The sequence below is a fragment of the Erithacus rubecula genome (assembly GCF_903797595.1).
Source record: "Erithacus rubecula genome assembly, chromosome: 1".
In the NCBI taxonomy this organism is placed as follows: domain Eukaryota; kingdom Metazoa; phylum Chordata; class Aves; order Passeriformes; family Muscicapidae; genus Erithacus; species Erithacus rubecula.
The window spans coordinates 14984956-15004819 of NC_136658.1; the positions used below are offsets into that span (position 1 = coordinate 14984956).

General features: G+C 37.2%; 1 protein-coding gene across 3 annotated transcripts in view; it reads right to left on the reverse strand.

Annotated features, from left to right (window-relative positions):
* The window catches only part of MAP3K7CL (MAP3K7 C-terminal like), a 32117-nt gene extending 12783 nt beyond the window's left edge, over nt 1-19334 (reverse strand). The window contains exons 1-4 of one of the 3 annotated variants that reach the window (XM_079302716.1): nt 18742-19334; nt 16518-16662; nt 15897-16005; nt 7931-7989 (exon numbers count right to left, since the gene is read on the reverse strand). In XM_079302716.1, the coding sequence (XP_079158842.1) occupies nt 7931-7989; nt 15897-15966 (129 nt within the window). In that variant the 5' untranslated portion in view covers nt 15967-16005; nt 16518-16662; nt 18742-19334. Of the gene's footprint in view, nt 1-7930; nt 7990-9189; nt 9210-15896; nt 16006-16254; nt 16450-16517; nt 16663-18741 lie in introns of those variants that run through there. The other 2 variants (XM_079302715.1, XM_079302717.1) reach the window with 2 other exon arrangements.
* Between the last annotated feature and the right edge of the window lie 530 nt (nt 19335-19864).

Sequence of the window (19864 nt, forward strand, 5' to 3'; positions counted from 1 at the left end):
ATGTAAATGCTGAAGCTGATGCATTGGTCACATACACCTTTACACTGCCAGGAACTGACATCATTGCAGCAACATCAACTTTTTTTCAATGCACACTGAATGTAATAAATATGGCAAATAAAACCAAGCTGTTCTAGGGCTCCTTATGTGAATTTAATCATAATTCTTGAAAATACATTTTTGTTAAATGTAGGTGCTTTTGGCTCATTAAAAAAGAATGCATCTTAATTCAGACTTCAGGTTTGACTATCACATTTTGGTTGTAACACTTTTAGGAAGTATTTTTAAGTTATTAGCCATGAATCTATTGACTGTAAATGTACCCCAAATAGCTTGAACCACCTGGTTGAAGTAATAGGAAACACTTAAAATAGTTCCTTTACTGCTCAGTTAAATAACATCCAACAGCATTTCACAACATTAGTAGATTATATTGCATTTCTTGCTGTCCTACCTTGACTCTTCCCTTAATGATATTATTAGGAAAAGAAAAGCACAACTATTCAGACTTTTCCTATTTATGATCTTGTAATCCTTTGTTTTATCTAAAGTGGAAATTTAAATTTTGCTAAACATATTCAGAGACAAAGATTAAAAACATTTTTGTTCAGGAGACAAGGTAAACTGGTTTCAGGCATAACCCAAAGCACAGATGTAATGTATGGAGCTTGCAAGTACTTGTAGTTGGCATGTGATTCTTCACTGAAATTTTAACACAGACACTCATATTCCATGTTCTAAATGTAAAACTGCTGCAGCAGAATTGCTTCACAGCACATTGTTGCATTCTCCCTGATCTTGGAGATTTTGGGAACCCAGGAAAAGGGCAGCCCAATACTTGATGAATCTAATCCCTAATTAAAAGGGGTTTTAATTGCATTTCAATGTGGATGAGCAAGAGCACCACTCATATAGCCACCCAAATAATAAGCATAAATTTGGCAAGACTGAATATAGAAGTCTCAGTGCTTTAATCCAAGAATGTGTGGATGAGCCAAAGCAGCATCTCTGCTGTCTACCAGATATCAGCCACCAAGTGCATCACAATAAAACAATTTCGAACAGTACCAAGGGGAAAGTCCCCAAACAGTGGGACTGCAAAAGAAAAACACAACAAAACAAAGAAAAAAATATCTTGGATTTGCTTCCAATTCAGTTTCTGCTAACCTAGCTGGTTTAAACCAGTTTAAAAATTAAAACAGTGTTCAGTTTCTATATTCCAGCTTCCCACTCAAAAGATATATATAGAGAGCTAAAAATTATCTAGTCATGCTGAAACTTAGTACCTAAATCTCACTTAGAACCAGTTGCTGACTTTTAAACCCCATCCTATTATTGTTTCCTCTTCAGTGAAATTTTTTCATACACTGATATTTTAACACTTAAATTAAACTTAAAATATACAATCAGTTTACTAATTTCTGTTCACAAAATTCTTTCCAATTTGTCTGATGGTAGTAAGCACTATATCAAGAATCTTTTAAATTATTAGTATATTTTTCTTTAAAACATAAATGTGATTAAGTTTCCAAATGGCTAGATTGAATATCATTAGATTATACCATAGAGTGGTTTGGGTTGGATAGGACCTTCAAGAGCATCTAGTTCTAGCCCCTTTGCTATGGGCAGGGACACCTTCCATGAGACCAGGTTGCTTCAAACCCCATCCAACCTGGCTTAAACACTTCCAGGGATGGGGCAGCCAGAACTGGAGACTTTGGTTTGCTCCTCTGTAATTTGAAAACTTCTAAGAAAGGCTCCAGAGACATTATCTACAGCATCCATGAGTAATTTCTGGTCAGTAGGATATGAAACAGGCTTATTTATCAAACACCTTCTACTGCAATAGAATGGGAAAAGGAGAGATACAAATCTCCATTACACCTGGAAGAACTTTGTGGCCAGGCAATGGGAAGTACTGCAGATACTGCAGTACAGAATGCCCAATGGCATTCCATAAGTCTGTAAAAGATTTTTATGTTAAGAGATTGTTAGTTTACCAAGGTGATTTATTTCAGGAGGCCTTTATAAAGTTAAATTTGCAGTATGGTTTTTTTTTTCACTCAGAAGCAAACAGCCATACTTTAACTTCCTCTTTTGACAGCCTGAGCTTGCTACTTAATGAAGTAGCACGTCTTGCCTGTCCATAAATTAATATAAATAAAAACATACCTGCTAGACAAGCAAAAAACATCCCTGGCAAAGTAAGCTACATTTTATGGCAACAGTTGCTACTTTTACTCCTGTTCAGTCTTCAGCATCATCCATCCTCATTTTCCTGTGCTGGCAAAATATGCACATGAAGCATCTCTGATTTTGTTCACAAAGCTAGTACAAAAGTTATACTGGTGGTCTGTCCTATTATGCTTGATTTTCAACAAGGTCTGATTTTTCCTTGTATTTTATTGAGTAACTCACTGTAACGTTGACAAATGTTCTGCAAAATTCATCAACTAGACTCTAAGAGATCCTTTTATAGACCACTCTGAAACTGCAAATATATATGCAGATCTTTACAAGACACATGTACTGTTTATTTAGAGTTTTGACCAGAATCCAGATATAAAAGATGTTGGAAGATGACATGCCAAAGCAGTTCATGAAGAAACAGAAAATCACAGAACGGTTTTGGTTGGAAGGGACCTATTTTCCTTGTAAGAGAGGTGCTCCATTCCTTTAATCATCTGGATGGCCTCCTCTCTGCCTGCTTTTTAAGGCAGGTTGAAGGAGATCTTCTAAATAAAATCTTTGCTGAGGTGACACAGAATGAAAGTTTTCAGGTTTTGATTTTTTTATTTTTTTTTGCTTCACTCACATGACAAGTCCTTTTGCCTTGCCATATGAAAATCAGCATTCCATATCCACCAAGGCTGTATAGTTGACCGTGCCACTCAACCATTTAAAAACTTTAAACCAGCTGATTTTTAAATTCACCATCATTTATTTTCATTCACGTTTGTTTAACTGTGAAAAAAATGAAAACTTTCTCCTGAAAAAGTTGAAGTTTCAAGAAAAAATTGTATCATGCATTTTTTCCAGCTCATGTGAACTTGTCTAGAAGTCTTCAGCACAGATCTAATTAAAGAGTGGTGTGTTGCTTTTTGTAAATTTGCTAACTTTCAGCTGAACTATTCTGGAAAAGTGGAAAATCCAATGCCAATATTTTGAATGTATCCTATGTTCATTATATGGCCTTGTACACTCTTCTGTGATGGAAAAAACCACATTGTACCAAGCAAAACCAGCACACTGCAGCTACTTTTTGTTGTGCAACTGGAACTCTTCCACCAGTTTCAGATCCCATCTTAGGATATATCTAGTCTAGTTTTGTTATGAAAGCAAACAGTTCTATTTCCTCCAAACAATTCAGGTCAACTGGATGAGAGCAATTGTGAGTTTTGCTCTCTCTCCTGGGAGATTTTCCATTCTTTTCTAACCTTAGCATGATGCTCTGACTTGGTGAACATGAATACATGCATAAAATGGTCTTACATAATCTAAGACCAAAGTTATCACAGCAGCATTATGGGAGACTTACCAAGTTCGTAGGCAATGAAATCTGATTATAGAGCAACACAGTGCTCTAGGAATTCTCATAGAAATCAATACATAGTAAAAAAAAACCCAAAAAACAACACAGCATTCTCTTTAAAATCACAGTATGCTTTTAAACTTTCTAAAATAAATTTATGCCTAACAAGAATCCTGGCATTCAGTAGAAGCAATTAAAGTTGCAGAGTAAACAAGGTTTCTGCTAAATGCTTGTCACACACAACACACTGCCCCTTTCACATAATTTTCATTACTTCTTTTATATGAGCATTTTCTACTAAAGAAATAAAAAGACTTAAACCCAAAAATACTTTAAAAACTGATATTATAAATGGTTGCAGCTTTTTCTCTATTGCAGCAATTTTATAGTCATCTAACTACACAGATTTGCAAAACAAAATATTACATAAATGTCTCTCAAGCTCACAATTTCATGAGAAGACATCACAAAACCATTGAATTGTTTTGTGTTGGAAAGGACTTTAAAGACACCCTCACTCCAACCCTGTCAGGGATACCTTTCACTAGACCAGGTTGCTCAGAGTCCCATGCAACCTGGTTTTGAAAGATAAAGAATTATAGAGCACCCTGTGTATCCATACGTGACTTGTGTTCTTCCCTCTTTAGGATCAAGCTCTCAGCTGGAGTAAAGATTTTGATGGGGAGCAGAGAGATGAACTGAGCAAGTCACAGGAAGTGTTGGAATGGAACAGGCAATGCACAGGGCATAGCAATGCAGGTACTTAACACTAGATACCCTCCTCTGCATTCAGTGACCTGGCCAGCAAGGCCTTGGGTGCTGATGTGTGTTTCTAAATCCAGCAGATAACCCGTAGTAAAGTGTCTGTCAGAGGGGTCACTATGCTGCTAATCAAGGAAATGCCTTCCAAGGACTCATCCAGCTTTCACACAAAGCAAAGGTTAAAGTTTCCCAGTGACAGAGGGGCAGGTGTACCCAGCCTACCCTTGCTGCACTACCCACCACACAGGGCACACATGGGAGGGGGAAAAAACACCAAAGCTCAAATAAGCAGGTATTGCTTGTCAGTGGGAAGAGAATAATTCCCAATACTGCAAACAAAAGGAATTGAAAGCAAGAACATGAGTTTTGTTTCACTGATAACTTAGCAGGAAGTTATAGCAGGAAGTTGTGTGTATTTTCCTTTACTACTAATAATAAAGCTGCAAAAACAGGTTAAACTGTTCTCATACATAGGGCTTTCATGTCTGATTGACCACATATCAATTTTCACTTACAGTAGTTTAAGTATTTTCTTACAAATTGCTTCTTGGAATGTGCAGAAAAATGTAACACTCAAAAAAGTAATTTGAAAATAAAACATGTTAGTCTGAAGCTCACTATTTCATCAGAACACACAGAATGACCATTTTTACTCTTCAGAAAGAAGCTGTAACTTGGACTGTTTTTTAGTAAGAGTCCTTATAGAGAGTTAGCTTTTTTGGCTAAGTCTCCTAGAAAGACAGGAGACTCCTCTGCAGGCAATCCCACCTGCACCTCTGCAGAGCTGGGTGCTTGGACAGCAGGCTTTGCTACCCTGCCACGGGGAGGCTGCTCTGAACTTTGCCCTGCCATCTGATACTGCTGCCCAGGGAATAGGTATGGAAGGATTGTGGGAGGAAAAGTGGGACCACTAGGTAATTCTGCTCAAATAGCCAAGTTGTCTGCCAAAGCCTAACATAGGAGGCCGAGGGCTCCAAGCCTAAAACAGAGGTGCAAATTGCTTGGTACTCAGGCTGTGGTCTGCTGCCTGCATGCATAGAATTCTAAGGCTCTGGCTTTCCAAGTGGCTGGCTGAACTTACATAGCTTTCAAGCTGCTTTCAAAATCCAGCTTAAAGATCTGCTAATTTAGGCTTTTTGTTGGTTTGTTATAAAAACAGTTTTTAAAATTTTCCTTTGTATGCTTGAAATCTGTAAAGCTATTGCTTTTTCTTTAAGGTGCCTATTGCTATATAGCCACATAACCTGCATTTATAGTTTGCTTCTTTAAATAAAACTCAAATGTTTTTTACTGTTTTTATGGCACACTGATGAAAATCTTGTGGCTTTAAGGTACAATATTTTTATTATGAATGTATGTACCAGCATTCTTACAAATTCAAGCACTTCAGGTTGTTATTGCTACAGTTGATTAAAAGCTTCGTTTACATGACCCTTCATGTTTGTGGTCTATATTAAAGCACTTTAGGACAGAAACAAGAATGGATGGAATGACAAGGACACCACCATTCACTGCTTCTGCAGGTCCTGATGAAGCCCATTTTACTTTGTTTCTATCATACAGGAGTTACCTGTTTCAAAGCTGGCATGAATTGCAAGCACATGCCATACAGTTCTGACAAACCCACAGCAGTTTGGATTGTAGTAATTGAAAAAGCCACAATTTATAAGAAATGTAACAAGATAAACGATAACTTTATAACAGCTTTTGCTTCTTTGATATTTAAAGCAGATTAAAAATATTGTAATTACATTAAATAGTTATCACATGAAGCTGTCATCTGGATTGACAAAAGCAAGGAAATTCAAGTTTTTATTGCTGAATTTGAATGCAATGTTACCTCTGCATCAGCTCAGAATCCTGTATTGACTTCACTGCCCTTGGATAAACATAAAGGCATCAAAATATAAATATGCACATAAGGCTGAAAAGCTAAAGGATGAAGTGCTACCACAAATTTTATACTTCTAAGCAGTTATGTCAGACACGTAGTTCTCATAAGTTATCCTTTCAGCTACCTTGATATTACCAAGAGAGTTTGTGAAGGACAATAAAAAGAACTTTACATGAATCAAAGCCTTAGTTTGTTAATTTGAATTTGCTATCATATTGAGTATCATGAGAGTAAAGGGAGGTTTTTGTGAAACAAATGTCAAGTACTTAACAGACCAATTGGGTACATTTAGTGGCACTGTGGTAGTGTGCACTTAAAAACTTTTACTGAAGGGCTATTTCTATCCATCACACTTGAATGCTTCCAGAGGAGCATTTTCAGACTATTATGAAATACCATATTCAGAGGATATTGTAGGTTGCAGAAATGAAAAAGTCATAAAAGTCCTAATATAAAAATCGCTTGTCCTGCAGAGCAATGCTAGTCCTGCATATGTAATGCTAGTAATTTTGGTTTTTTGTATTAACAGCAGCAATCATAATCATACTTTGCTCTTTTAGAGCAATCCTCATCCACTGGTCTTAGTATTCTTTAACAAAAAAGGTAAAAACTATTAATTTAATTTCAGAGATTAACAGAGGGATGAAGCAACTCCAGGATTAGGCAATGTGTCACAGAGAGTTGGAAACAAAATGCAAATTCTTTACTTGCAATTCAGTGCTTCAGCTATGAAACATGATTGCTTTTCTCAAATTGAATTATTCTAAGGAAAAAGAATACCAATCATGTTTGCTGCACTGGAAGGTTAGTGGAATAAAGAGGTTAACATACTATCCAATCCTTTTGTCCCAATTCTTAAACTGTTATTAATTCCTACGTATGCCTAAAGAACTTGCTCATGGCCTCAGGATGAGAGGGAGAGAGCAAGAAGAGTCTGTGTCCTCCTCCATTCCTTCCTCAGTCATCCTTTTGATGAGAGCAGCAGCACAGAAGCATCAGCCCTTGAGGTCAGCAGCCCTCCTGTGTCTCATGAGTTGATGAGAACAGGAAAGGTGACATTATTGGGCGACTAAGAGTGCCCTACCAAATGCCATTTCTCAATTTACAGCCAGGAAACAACTGCCTTCATAGTGAAATACCAGAGGAAGTCTAAAGGTTCCTGGGAAAACAGATGATCTGAAGTAGTCTACAAAAGCCAGCAAACACTCCAGAACCACGACAGAGGAAAGAAAAATAATCCCTGGGTGTGGAACTGGCTTTGTGCCCGGTGAACCATGGAGTTGCCATCACCTGCTCACTGTCCAGTATATGGGGGGCCATGATCCTGTGCTGACAAATCAGACTGGTCACCAAAGGATCCTTGTGGAATCCTTCTGAGAAAACTGATGATATCAGTCATAGCACAGCCTGCAGGCATTAGAATGTATAATGCTGGTCTCATTCTTTCTCCCCTCAATTGAACAAGAACTGTCTTCATTGCAGTACAGCAGCATTGCAGGAATTGGTTGAAAATCTTAAAGGCAGGCAAGATTTTTAGAATAGTAATTTCTCTGCAGCTGGACTAAAAAATTTTCTGTAGATCTTGAAAAGATAATGTTTTCTTATATGATATATCCGATCTTACTAAATGTTAATAGGCTAGAAAAACACCATTAAAAACTTCCACCAGAATGTAACAACCAGAGGCTTTTTATAACAACAAATACAATGTATGTGAAGTAGAACTGTCATAAGAAGTTTACCTGCAGCTGCTGATCTAGTTCTGGAAATGCCAAAGAGAAGTTTTCAGGGGAAGCATCATCTAAAAGGTAAACATTATGTTAAAAGTCATTGTCTACCAAAGAGGGCATTTCAAGTAATCTGCTTGATGAAGTTCTGTATTGCATATATGGAGAGAAATATCAGGATCCTGAAAACACTTCTATATCTTATTTTTTACACTTCAGATGCCTCAGTAGAATCCTTGAAGATACTAGTGGGTTGGTAATAAGAAAAATTTACATTCTGGAAAAAGAGAAAGTCTTTTTGCATTGCAGTGATTAAGAAACAAAGCTGTTAGTCCAGTAGAACACGTGATAATTTAGTAAAACAAATAAATCTAAACTGTTTTTCTTTCTGAGCTCTCTCCATTACACTGCTAAGTAAAGAACTGTCTTTTAAAGGACTTTAACCTGTCAGTTGCAATCCTCATGGGCTAGAGTTAGTTCAATCGTGACAACAAACCAAGCTGTGTTTTTATTTGTTTGTTTGGGATTTTTTTTGTTTATTTTTAGTAAGGCTTCCAGAAAAGGTGGGACAGATTGTGCCAGTTATGTCAGGGTTGTGATGTGGACACCTGCCCACTAGTACCTGGACCAAGATCAGAAATATGAATCACACTTGGTAGTGCCAGTGCAATATTTCTTTCTCAGTGACTTTCACACTCTCAGTTTTGCATTGGATTATGATGACTGTTTATTCATCCTACTACAGGTTATGGGAGGTGAGGAGAGTGTTGCTATTAGCTTACAGTCAGTTATTTGTAATGTGTCAAAATTAAATAAGGATGGCTCTAACAGGAGAAAATTGCTAACACAGTACAGATCCTGCAACCTGCTGTGTACTTGTAGACTTGAACACAGCAACAAAACCCCAACAAGATCAAGAGGACCTCATATCAAAGCAGGATTCTAAAAGAGTACAGACTAGCATCTAAATTATTTTTCAAATATTTGATATCTCTTTTTCCTCTCCTCTGTGGTTATATAGCAAAGGAGGTTGGGGAGAAGAAGTAAAATAAGTCACCTTATCCTATGAAAAATAAACATACTGGCTAAGACACGGCCAGAGCTTTACTCAACTACATAGCTAGAGCTGGGCAACCTCTGGGAAGAGATGCTCAGAGAAGAAAAAAAACACAGTGATACAAAAGCAAAAGCTCTTGAACTTCCTCAGAAAACAAACTGAAGTTCCTGTATTTTCGTGGAGTAGTTGTCTTGCTAACATTATCAAAAAGTCATACCCATGTCATGTGAGTGTCCCCCTTCTTTCTTCACACCATATGTCAAACATGTCCATTTTGGAAAATACTTAAATTGCTTTCATTGTATAGATCATGCTCATATGCAAGTGTTTACCTTTAACTTGCTATTGCTCTCTTGTGCAATATATAAATAGCCTACTATTCTAAAAGAAGAAGGATGAATCATATGGCAAGGCTAAAAGGAAGGACAGAATAAGACTCAGTCTGACTAGGGCTACAGCTGCTCCACAAGTATTTGGCTGAATAGCTGTTAAATATTCTGACAGGGATATTGGACCAGAGTCATGGATGGCAGTTAAACTGCTATTTGTTTTGGCAATTCCAGCAATACAATCTTTGGTGCAGTAGCTTTATGAAGGGATCTTGAACGCTTTAAAATTCAGAAAAACATCGCAAAAGCAACACTCCAAGTGATTAAAAAAAAAAAAATTAAGAAATGTCAGACAGTAATTACATTTTCACACCATCAGCTATTAATAAGAAAATAAAATTAATACAATGTCAGAATATTGGAAAATAAATTGGATCATACTCCAAAATGAACCAGTTTAAAGTTTTGGAAGTACTTTATAAAGGATGGAATAGAGAGAGAAATTAATGTAGAGGAAATCCTTTCAATAAACAGATGTTCCCTGCTTATTTTTTGAACTCAAGTGACTGAGTCAATGGTACTAAAAATAGAATGTACTGGTATCCTAACCATTATGACATACCATAGTACATTTTATAATGGGCTTGCCCTAGCATCTATTGAACAGCTGCTAGGGTTTTTTTTTAGTTATACTAGTTTAAGACTTATTTAAATCATCATCTGATGTGCAGAACATCATTGAGAAATGCTACAGACTTTCAGTGTTTTGAAATTATCCTGAGTTCTTAATTCTCTTAGGTTCTTTTGAGAATTTCAGCTGAAGTATTTAGTTTACAAAAATTAACATAAATGATCATAGCTAACTGCAATCTTGTTTTACACAAAAAGAACAACAAAGGGCTTTCCCCACACCCTTCAGTGAAATAAATTATTGCCCCAGATCAGTCCTTATTTCAGTGTTGTCAAAGTAACAACCACAACAATAATAGTAAAAAACACTTGATACTAATGAAAACTTAAATTTCACAAAAGGAGAAAGCAAATGAAGGCAGTAATTCACCTCCTAAGACTTTTTTGAGGATGTTTTCAGGAAGTCAAGAGCAAAAATATAAACTCTTGCATTTTTCTTCCTGAAGAATTGCTATTGCCCTTACACGCAGAATACCAGTCAAAATCACATTGACTTCTACCTTTAAAACTCTATTGACTCTGAAAATCAGATACAAGAAGTGTCTGAAATGGCAATGAAATTATTCTGAAGATCAAAACATTCTCAAAACTATCTCCTGATCTGCGTTTATTTTCTAGTCTACCTCATCTTAACTAGAAAACAAAATTCTGAAATACCTCTTTTCCCCTTTTTCTCAATTAATTATCAATTTTTAATAAATACCTAGATTTTAAAGAATCACTGATATAATCAAGGCCCCTTTTATAATAGAATTGGTTGCTTTTCTGTGCCACAAATCCCTGAAAGTATCTAGGCTGATTCTTCACCAGCTACAAACAGCATCTCATCCCTATAGTCACTATAAAGAAATACATAAAGAAAAATTATTTATAACTCAAGCTGGATGTTGAAAACCTATTTAGTTTAAAATAAAAATATATTTCAAAAACAGAGACAGCAACTCACTGCCCCTGAAAATGAGTCAAGATTTTGATCAAAAGGAAATAAGAAAGGAGGAAAAATGTAAATGTGCATACCATGGCCATCCCAGCAAACTCAACAGAACTATCTTGTGATGGGAAAAAATCAGATCAGGGATTTCATTGCAGCCACCTAAGTTAATAGAGCTGTAAGATGATTTCTAAATGAGTAGCATATCCTGATTTCTCATAGATCCCAAATCTGATTTTGAAGTTCTATATTAAAAATTGTCCTAAAGACCTGTACCCTGATTAAAACCCATGCTTTAACCAAAAACTCAGATCATGTGCATGAAATGGTGTGATTTTCATGTTTGTTTCATCAGGTTCACATGCTCACTTGGCCTGCTGCTGAAAACTCATATTTGTTAACAATGAGCATCTGAACTCTATGAGCACTGATTGTCTTTGCACAAAAAAACTCAATACTAGCCCTGAGGCAGCTAAAGTTGCACATTTGAGAATGATGCTTGATTTCAGGAAAACTTCACTTATTTAATCATGTTCTGGCCTCCTGGAGATTCCAATATCCCAGACCTTTATAATATAGTCAAATGAGAGAAATCCTTCACACCTGTCTGACTAGCACAACGTCTGACACAATTATGTGTAATATCCAAATTGTTTCCTACATGGCTATTCCAGTTAACTGAACTGTCAGCTAAAGGCAGTAAATCCTTTAGGAACAACATTGATTCACCTGCAGTATAATCTTGAAAATTAGTTTCTCTATGATCTTCACTAAGATAGACAGAAATAGAATATAAAAAATTTAAATGTGTTGAAAGCACATTAAGGTTGCTAAATCAAGCACTTGAAACTTAGGAAATGCCAATCACAGCTCTGCTTCCTTGAGTAACTGAGTTATGATCCAGTATTTAATTATACAGTCAGGTCCTATTTTTTTTCTCCTACATGTGTGGGCCAATGTATTCAGATCTCTTCCTTCTAAATTAAAGAATTAAATTGGTAACACAAGTAGGTTGCTATCCTAAGTGGATCAGCTCTTGCACAGGCAAAGTGCTCAAACTGAACTGCAAGCACCACAACTTGCACCAACAACAGCATCAAGCTGCCTGTCAGGGTCCAGTCTTGGCCCTGGGAGGGCTGTGAGATCCAGCAGCTCTGGGCCTGGACACTGACAGACAAGCTTGGACTCATCAGATTCACCCTGGAAGGCTGTGTGGCTAAGTGACTGCGACTTGGCACTGCTCTCTGGAGCTCCAGGGCTTCTATTCACAGCCCTGCCCGACACGACCTGACACAACCTCGCAGTTACCTCACTCATAAAATAGTGGGGAACGGTCACTGCCCCACCCAGGAATAGGATGTGAAGGCTTGCTCAATAATCAGAGCTATGGACCTCCCAAAAATAGCAACAGTCCATAACAGAAGAGGTAAGAGTAAAATCATTCTACTTCATATACCTTCACTCAAGCCCAAGAGCCTCAGATGAACATATCTCACCTGATTTCCCATTTAACTCCCCAAGAACTGAGCCCTGTAGTTGGGTATGGATTTAGGAAATCAGCTCTGTAAATTTCAGCCATATATTTTAGCAATCCTCACCGGCTGTCAATCAATGTGCTGGAAAATCTCTGTGGCTATTACAACCAATAAGAGGGTAGGGCAGGAATTTGAAGGTTGCTTTTGAAGAAGCAAACTGCAAAAGAATCTTTAATGAAACTAGAAAAGCAAAAAAATCCTTGATAATGAGCATAAAGAGGAATAAAATAAGTAATTTTGCTATGGTTGCAAAAATATGATACTGTTCCACTGTCTATCAGGCTCATCAGAAGATGTATGTTTTGCCTTTGTTGTCAGTGATTTTTTTGGAAAGTGCTGTCAGAGGTAGACTAATTTCAAATTAAAGAACTCACTAACAATTTCAGACCCATTCCTTTATCATCACATACTATGAACAGAACTTTTCAGCTAGATTCAAGCTTTTATTCTAGGAAGCAAGTGGAAGAGATATGAACCTGTAAATATTCCCTTTGAACTATTACACAAAACAAATCCAGCTCTCTAAATTCTGTGAAGTTCATGTATTTGTAAGACTGATAAAAGTCAGGACATACTGAATTTCACCAGTTAAATGAAAGTGATGCTGACAAACCACAATGAATTTTCAACTTTGGAACACTTATTTGAATCTTAGAACACCACATTCAGTTCAACCTGCATTAGTTTCCAAGTGATATAAGATAGGTTGAAATAGTTGAATACTTCCAATTGAGTACTTTAAAATGGTACCTTGAGTCAAACTGTTGCAATACAGTGCACAGACACACCCTGGGAAGCCTGCTGGTGAACTTGAGTGTAAGAGCCAAATATAGACATTTATATATACAGGAATAAGAGATACACAATAAAACTGTCTTCTCATATAGCACCCACTGATGGGCTGCTCCTGAGACTTTTAAGGAACTGGTTTGTCTACTTTCACATTAAAAATACCTCACAAAGCTGGCCAGAATTTCAGCCATCAGGTGTTGACTGACAAATAATGTAATACACATTATTTCTTGTACACACAGGATAAGCCAGCTCTGGTCTTGTAGGTCAGTTAACACAAAGTAATTTCTTCTCATGAGCTGAGAGTAGTTTTTCCTTTCACTGCTCCTCACACCCACTGCTTGCTTACAATCCTAGCCAGTGAGATAATTGCCACCCAGAAGAAACATTCCATTTCCTCTTTTTATATCCAGTTATGCTGTCAGTTCCTCCTAGTAAGCAGTTGCACAGCCCCCGGAAGAAGAATGCAGCCTTTCTTGGTGAAATGTGTCACTGTGCCTTTCAAGTGAGGTAGAATTTAAGGAAAAGCTTAAGTCAGAGAGATTTCCTCACCACTTAGCCCTTGCCAAGAACTTACTGTATCCTAGCAGTGCATGAGCTTCAGCAGATGCTTTACTATCACACATCAGGTAACTCCTGTTTGAACTGAAAACAAATATCCTTGTCAAGGAGAGAAAAAAAAAAAAAAGTGAAAAAATATAAAAGAATAAGGGAAAAGAAGTGCACCTGCTATGGAGTACCTAAAGGTCTATCTATTGAATGTTTTTGTAGCTCATCTTAAAAAAAAAAAAAAACAAACTTGTTTGTACTCTCTTGATTCAACTGTGGTTTGCTGGAAATTTTCACACCTCCTGAAAGCTTATTTCCTTTGCCTTCTTGAAATATATCTAACATAAAAATGCCTGAAATTCTTACAACATAGTAAAACAATAAGGTTAGTTTAGACCTCCTGATAGTCCCCAAAGGGATGTGATGCAGAGGGGGACATGACACTCATCAGTAGTTGTGAAGATTCTGGATTGCATAGGGCAGGAACATTTGTATATATACATTAAAGGACTCAAAATTCTAACATGTTTAACATTTGGAACAATTAAAAAAATATATAGAAGAAAAAGATTACCTTTCTCTAATTGAGTTTATTTTTGTAAATGTTAAGAGAGAGGCTGGGATTACGAGCAGGATAAAAAAGTAAAAAATAAAGTATGATGCAATGTTAAGGAAGTTAGGCTTCCTGCCTTTCATATCCCCTTCTTCCAAGCTATTCACAACCTTGTCATTTCCTACTGCCGTCTCTTGTCACAAACCACTCTGCTGTCTTTGATTTTCCCATGGTCTCAGCTTTCTCTGACTTGTTTTCAGTGTCTCACTTTGGCATTATTTTTCCATAATTTGTAAGAGCACTCCCCTTTCTTTTACATCGTTCTTCAAGATCTATTTATGCCATAATTCCTGCAAGCAATTTACCATGTGACTGTATCTTAAAAGATATGAATGATTCCTTACTGCTTTCTGTAATAAAAATGTAATTATCAGGTTATTTTTATTTATAAAAAAGGGCACATAGATTATCACATGTTTCTTTATATTCCTTGTCCCAATCTTTCTTTGTCACTCATCTTTATGAACTGACAGTTACATTCAATAATATATGAAGATATTTGGTTTTTAATTCCCTTGCTTAGGGGATGAGATTGTATTTCAGTATTGTAACTGAATATTAATAGTATGCAGCAATTAGCCAAGAAAGAGAATGCATATTCTAAAATATTTGTAAAATACAAAATTGTATTCAAGCTGAGATTCTGTTCACACAAACCTCAGGCAGTGATCTCACACATTATGCTACAATGCACAGAGTCCCATAAGCACTCAACAATTCTCCTTATGCCTCATGCCATAAACACATCTCAGTCCTGACTCCAGGCAATCACCTGTAGCAAAAGCAACAGCTGATCTTTTTTGGATGCTTTTCAGCTCCAGCTTCCCCTTTGATTTATTCAATTTTGACTTTCACTGTTTGGCAACAGCTCTCTGGTCCTTAATAATATTGAAAGTGCAAACCAATAATATTTACCTACTCCAAAGGGTCCATGTGTGTACAGGGAATGTTTGGGGAAAGTAATACTCCCTCAGCATGAGCTAATAGGATAACATCAATGAAATTTCTGCTGCTGTCTCAGACAACATGCCATGTGGGGCACCTGTTTCCTGAAACCTTTCACCAAGCTGGGCATGTGTGGCACTTTCCAACCTTCCCCCTAGAAAAAGTCTCTTCCTGCTCTAGGCTCATGCAAATTTGTCCTTTTACTTTTTTTGTTCTACAATTCCACAAAATCAGACATACTGCACATGCAGGTAAATTGGATAGTTAATTACAGTTCTAATTGCATTCCACAAACCACTGAAAGAAAGTAAAGCTTGAAACTGTCAATCTAATGGGTTTAGTCTAATGAAATTGTTAATGGAAACATTAATGGTTATCAGACAGGAAAACTGATCACATGCTACCACTCAGGAAAAAAATCCATCCATTACACTGCACTAGGCTTGATATTGTAAACACTGGTAAGTTGATGTAAAATTTAAAAGCAGTTGTGGTTTACATTTAAAAGCATTGTGCTTTACTCTATAAATTAAACTGTACCTGGGGAATCATTAAGGCTGAAGGCAATTCGTACTTGCTTATCAGCAGGTACCCTGGCGGTGGTGATCATGTGGGCACTTGAGTCAATGTTTTTACTTGTTTGTTCCAGCTGCAATAATACAAAAAATATATTTATTACAGAGCATGTGATATCATTCAACAAATGAGTTTAATGCTTTTCATGCACTCAGAGCTGCCTTTCCCATCCTAGCTAAGCAATGTTTAGAATCAAAGTCAAGGGAGTGCCATTTCACTTTTCCATTCAAAAAGAATTTAAGTGAAATTCAGAGACTGCTTTTATTTTTGCTATTTATAGATTAGAAAGAACGATGGCAAAGGAAGCTGCCTCTCTTCTCACCTGCTTGCTCCCCGCCATTGCCCCTTCAGCAAGCCTTGACTCGTGGCAATGCTGCCTGGTTCTGAAGGTGAAGAAGGAAGAAGGGGTGGGGAGTGGAGAGTAACATGACCCCAAGGCTGCCCTGTGATTGGAACCGTGCACACCACTCCACATGGTGTCAACGAGGAGGCTCTCATCCTCCTACCTTCCACCCAGGCTCCCCCAGGCCAACTGTGCCTGCAAGTCACACACTTTACGACCAAAAATCCATGGGGTCTCCAAACCTTGGTGGTGATTCTTCAGTGGAAGCCTGTGCAGGTCTAGGAGTCTGTCTGCATGGATTTGGCTCCTGGGTTGGGACCTTACTCAGTCCTCCGTCTTTCTTCTGAGACCATCAATTCCAAAAAGTGGTTTTACTGTGATGAAACCCTGTCCATTAAGAAAACTGCAAGTTAATTTCAAATATGGCACTAAAGAATTGTTGAGCAACAGAAGAATTAGCTACTTTTGATCTCTAATAGTGTAATTAAAACATCTCTGTGCCCTGACAAGTTGTACTCTGTGCTCTACTGTGTATATTTAACCTTTTGAATGAACAGTTCTGGTTAAACTCTATTGGATAGCTGAATACAAACAATCCCCTTGATTATCTAGCACAAAGCTGCTAAAATTCAAAGATATCAATCTTCTGATTAGCACCATGTGTGGGGAATGTGAAGTCGGTGGTACTTTGTGCATGCAAAAGATCTGCCCATAAAGAAATTATTTTAGGACTCTGGACTGCTATCCAGCACACATGGTATTCATACCAAATATGTGGACAATTATGCTTTTAAATTACCATACAAACTTCTGAGGGAATTAGAAACCAAATTCATCAGGAAAATGCAATGAATTTACTAATTCATTGTCAGCAGACAACAGAGCATTTAGTGAAAACAAAAGCCAGTTCCCTAAGCCAATAAATTTGCAGTTTTTCCGTAAATTAGCTATTTTATTGCATGAAAATTCTACCAAGTCATTCTAATTCATACTGAATTATTTGGCAGTCTCAAAAAGTCAATGCAACAGGACACAATTTCAGGAGTATAATATTCCTTGGTAGAGCACAAGTGAATCAAACACTTCTCTGGCATCATTGCCATGCAAGCAATGGAAGAGGATCAAATTTGCATTGTGTCCATTAATTTCAGCATTTCTTGTTTATTTGCTTTGTCCCTCTTGATATTTATCTAGCAGAGTGATATGGTTACTTATTATTTGAAGTGCACAATCTCTTCTTACAATAACAACAAATAATCTAAAATCCTTTTTTAAAATAAATTTTATTTGAAGCTGAAAGTGTCTCTTTCTGCTAGTATACAAATGATTAAGATATCAGGGACTGCTCTTAATTCCCCATTACTAGTATTCAAGATCTACAAAAATGGAACTGTTATCTATGGAGCAGAGGCAAAGAAAAGCCAAATAAATTGCAACCATGCATGTTTTAGATTCAGGAAAAGACCGTTGGAGTCAATTGAAATATTTTATTTTGAAGTGCATTGCATCAGAATAAATAATTTTTACCTTCTGAACATTCTTGATCTCTTCCCCACCCTCACTTCATAGGAAGCATCTGAGACATCTCATTACTTTTAAAATACGACAGAATTACCAATGCAAATTCTTTAACATATTTTCCTTCCTTACTTACCAATACAAGGTAAAGAAAAAAAACCCTCAGAATGAAGAGATTTTGAGTGATAAACAAATCCTTAAAACAAGGCTGTCCATTGTTCTGTGCTGTTCGTACACTTTCCCTGACAGTGACTATTTCAAGTGATCTTCCACATAAGAGTATACTTCACATTTCTCATCATAGCCTAAGAAATTAAAAGGATGCATTCTGCTAGAACTTTTAAAGTTGTCATAACAATATTGCTACAAAACTGTTATTTTATTCCAATCACACACTCTGTGGTGTGCAAGGTTTTTAAATTAACTCTTTTAACCATCTACTCTATGAGGGCAAAAAACAATACTCTTTCAGTAAGACATGGTAAATTCTATCAAAATACAGAAGAAAGTCTTCATTTTATTCTAATTCAGAAAAAAGAAATCTCATCTTTATACACATCATTTACCCTGTTATTGTTTTTACATTGCATTTATCCCTTCACTGCTTTTTGTGAAATCCTTGAGCTCTTCATCACAAAAAGCAATCACAGAGAACAGAGAGGGATGGAAAACGCCTGTGTGCAAACAAGGTGTTATTAGGAAACATGCAGACCAACTGCCCCCAAATCCCACATGCTTTCTCCATGAATGAAGAATAGTATCCTTGTAGACACAGATGAGAGTGAGTGGGCAACCTGGAACTTAATGAGATTTAATCAGCAGCTCTTGTCTTCCCAACAATTGCCTGTAGAGCTGGCTGGTTGCTGTTCCTCTGTCAAAAACCTGCAGCAGAACTCAGATTAAAAGCTGTTACAGCTTCAAGGATTTTTTTCACACCTGTTGCCTTACCTCACTTAGCGGAGTGTCTGCACTTGTATAATCCAGGGCCAGCCACTGCCTTGGCTTGTCGTTGCCTTTATGGAGTAAAGCTTCAATAAAAGAAAAGGCTGCACCTGCTGCATAGCAACAAACTGACAAGGTCTGAGAAGCTGAGACAGCTGTCAGGGCAACATGCTGCTACCTGCACTTCCCATAGGCTTTGCTGTCCCAAAAGATAACCCTTTTCCACTTTTCTCCACAATTCTGCTTTTCCTTCCTCTCCTTGCCAGGGATGAGGGATTATGATGCTGTCACACTTCAGGGAGGAAAAAATCCTTCTGTCACAGGCATTATTAAGCAGAAAACTGTAGTGAGCCCAAGATTTTTAATTCATTAGTCCTGGCAAACCTGAAATACAAACAGACTTGCTTCATAGGACAGGAATGTTTTCAGCATGACCCAATCAGTGTCTGTGTCTATTCCAGCAAACTGGCAAAGATAGCATGACTCCAGTCAGCAAAAATGTCTGCAGCTCCAATCAGCTTGGGCTGACACTGCCAACTTGGACTGGCTACAAGCACACTCTCAAATGATAGCAGTGACTATCAAAGCTAACAACAGCCTTGAGGCTTGGCCTCTTAGGCTTACGTTAAGGCTGGCTTTGGCTAAGCCAGGCTTGTTTAAGAGAAGCCATTAGGCTTTGTCTTCTGAGGAGATAACAGGCAAATCTCAGAATGTGTAGGCTGTAAAGCAGATGTATTTATAGATCAGCTGGTGATGGCGGTGATAAATGAAGCTGACTCAATCAGAGATTTGACTGAACTCAGAGGATTTCCTAGTGTGATTTCAGATAGCTTTTTTCCCCCCCAAACTACTGGCAAGCAATTTCATAGATAAATCTTGAAGTATTACAAGAGATTAATTTCTTCATCTTAAAGTTTTATTTTCTGTTGCCAGAAAATAAAAAATAATTTATGTTGTGCTCTGTCACGCACATGTACTGCCTACATGACTTCGACTGAGTGCTAACACTGTCATTAGAACAAATGGAGAAAAATTGACAACAAGTACAGAATGATTTTACAGAATACCTTTATTGTTTTGTGCTTAAAAAGGGGGTCTCCTTCAAAATGTATGTGAAGGTATATTTAAT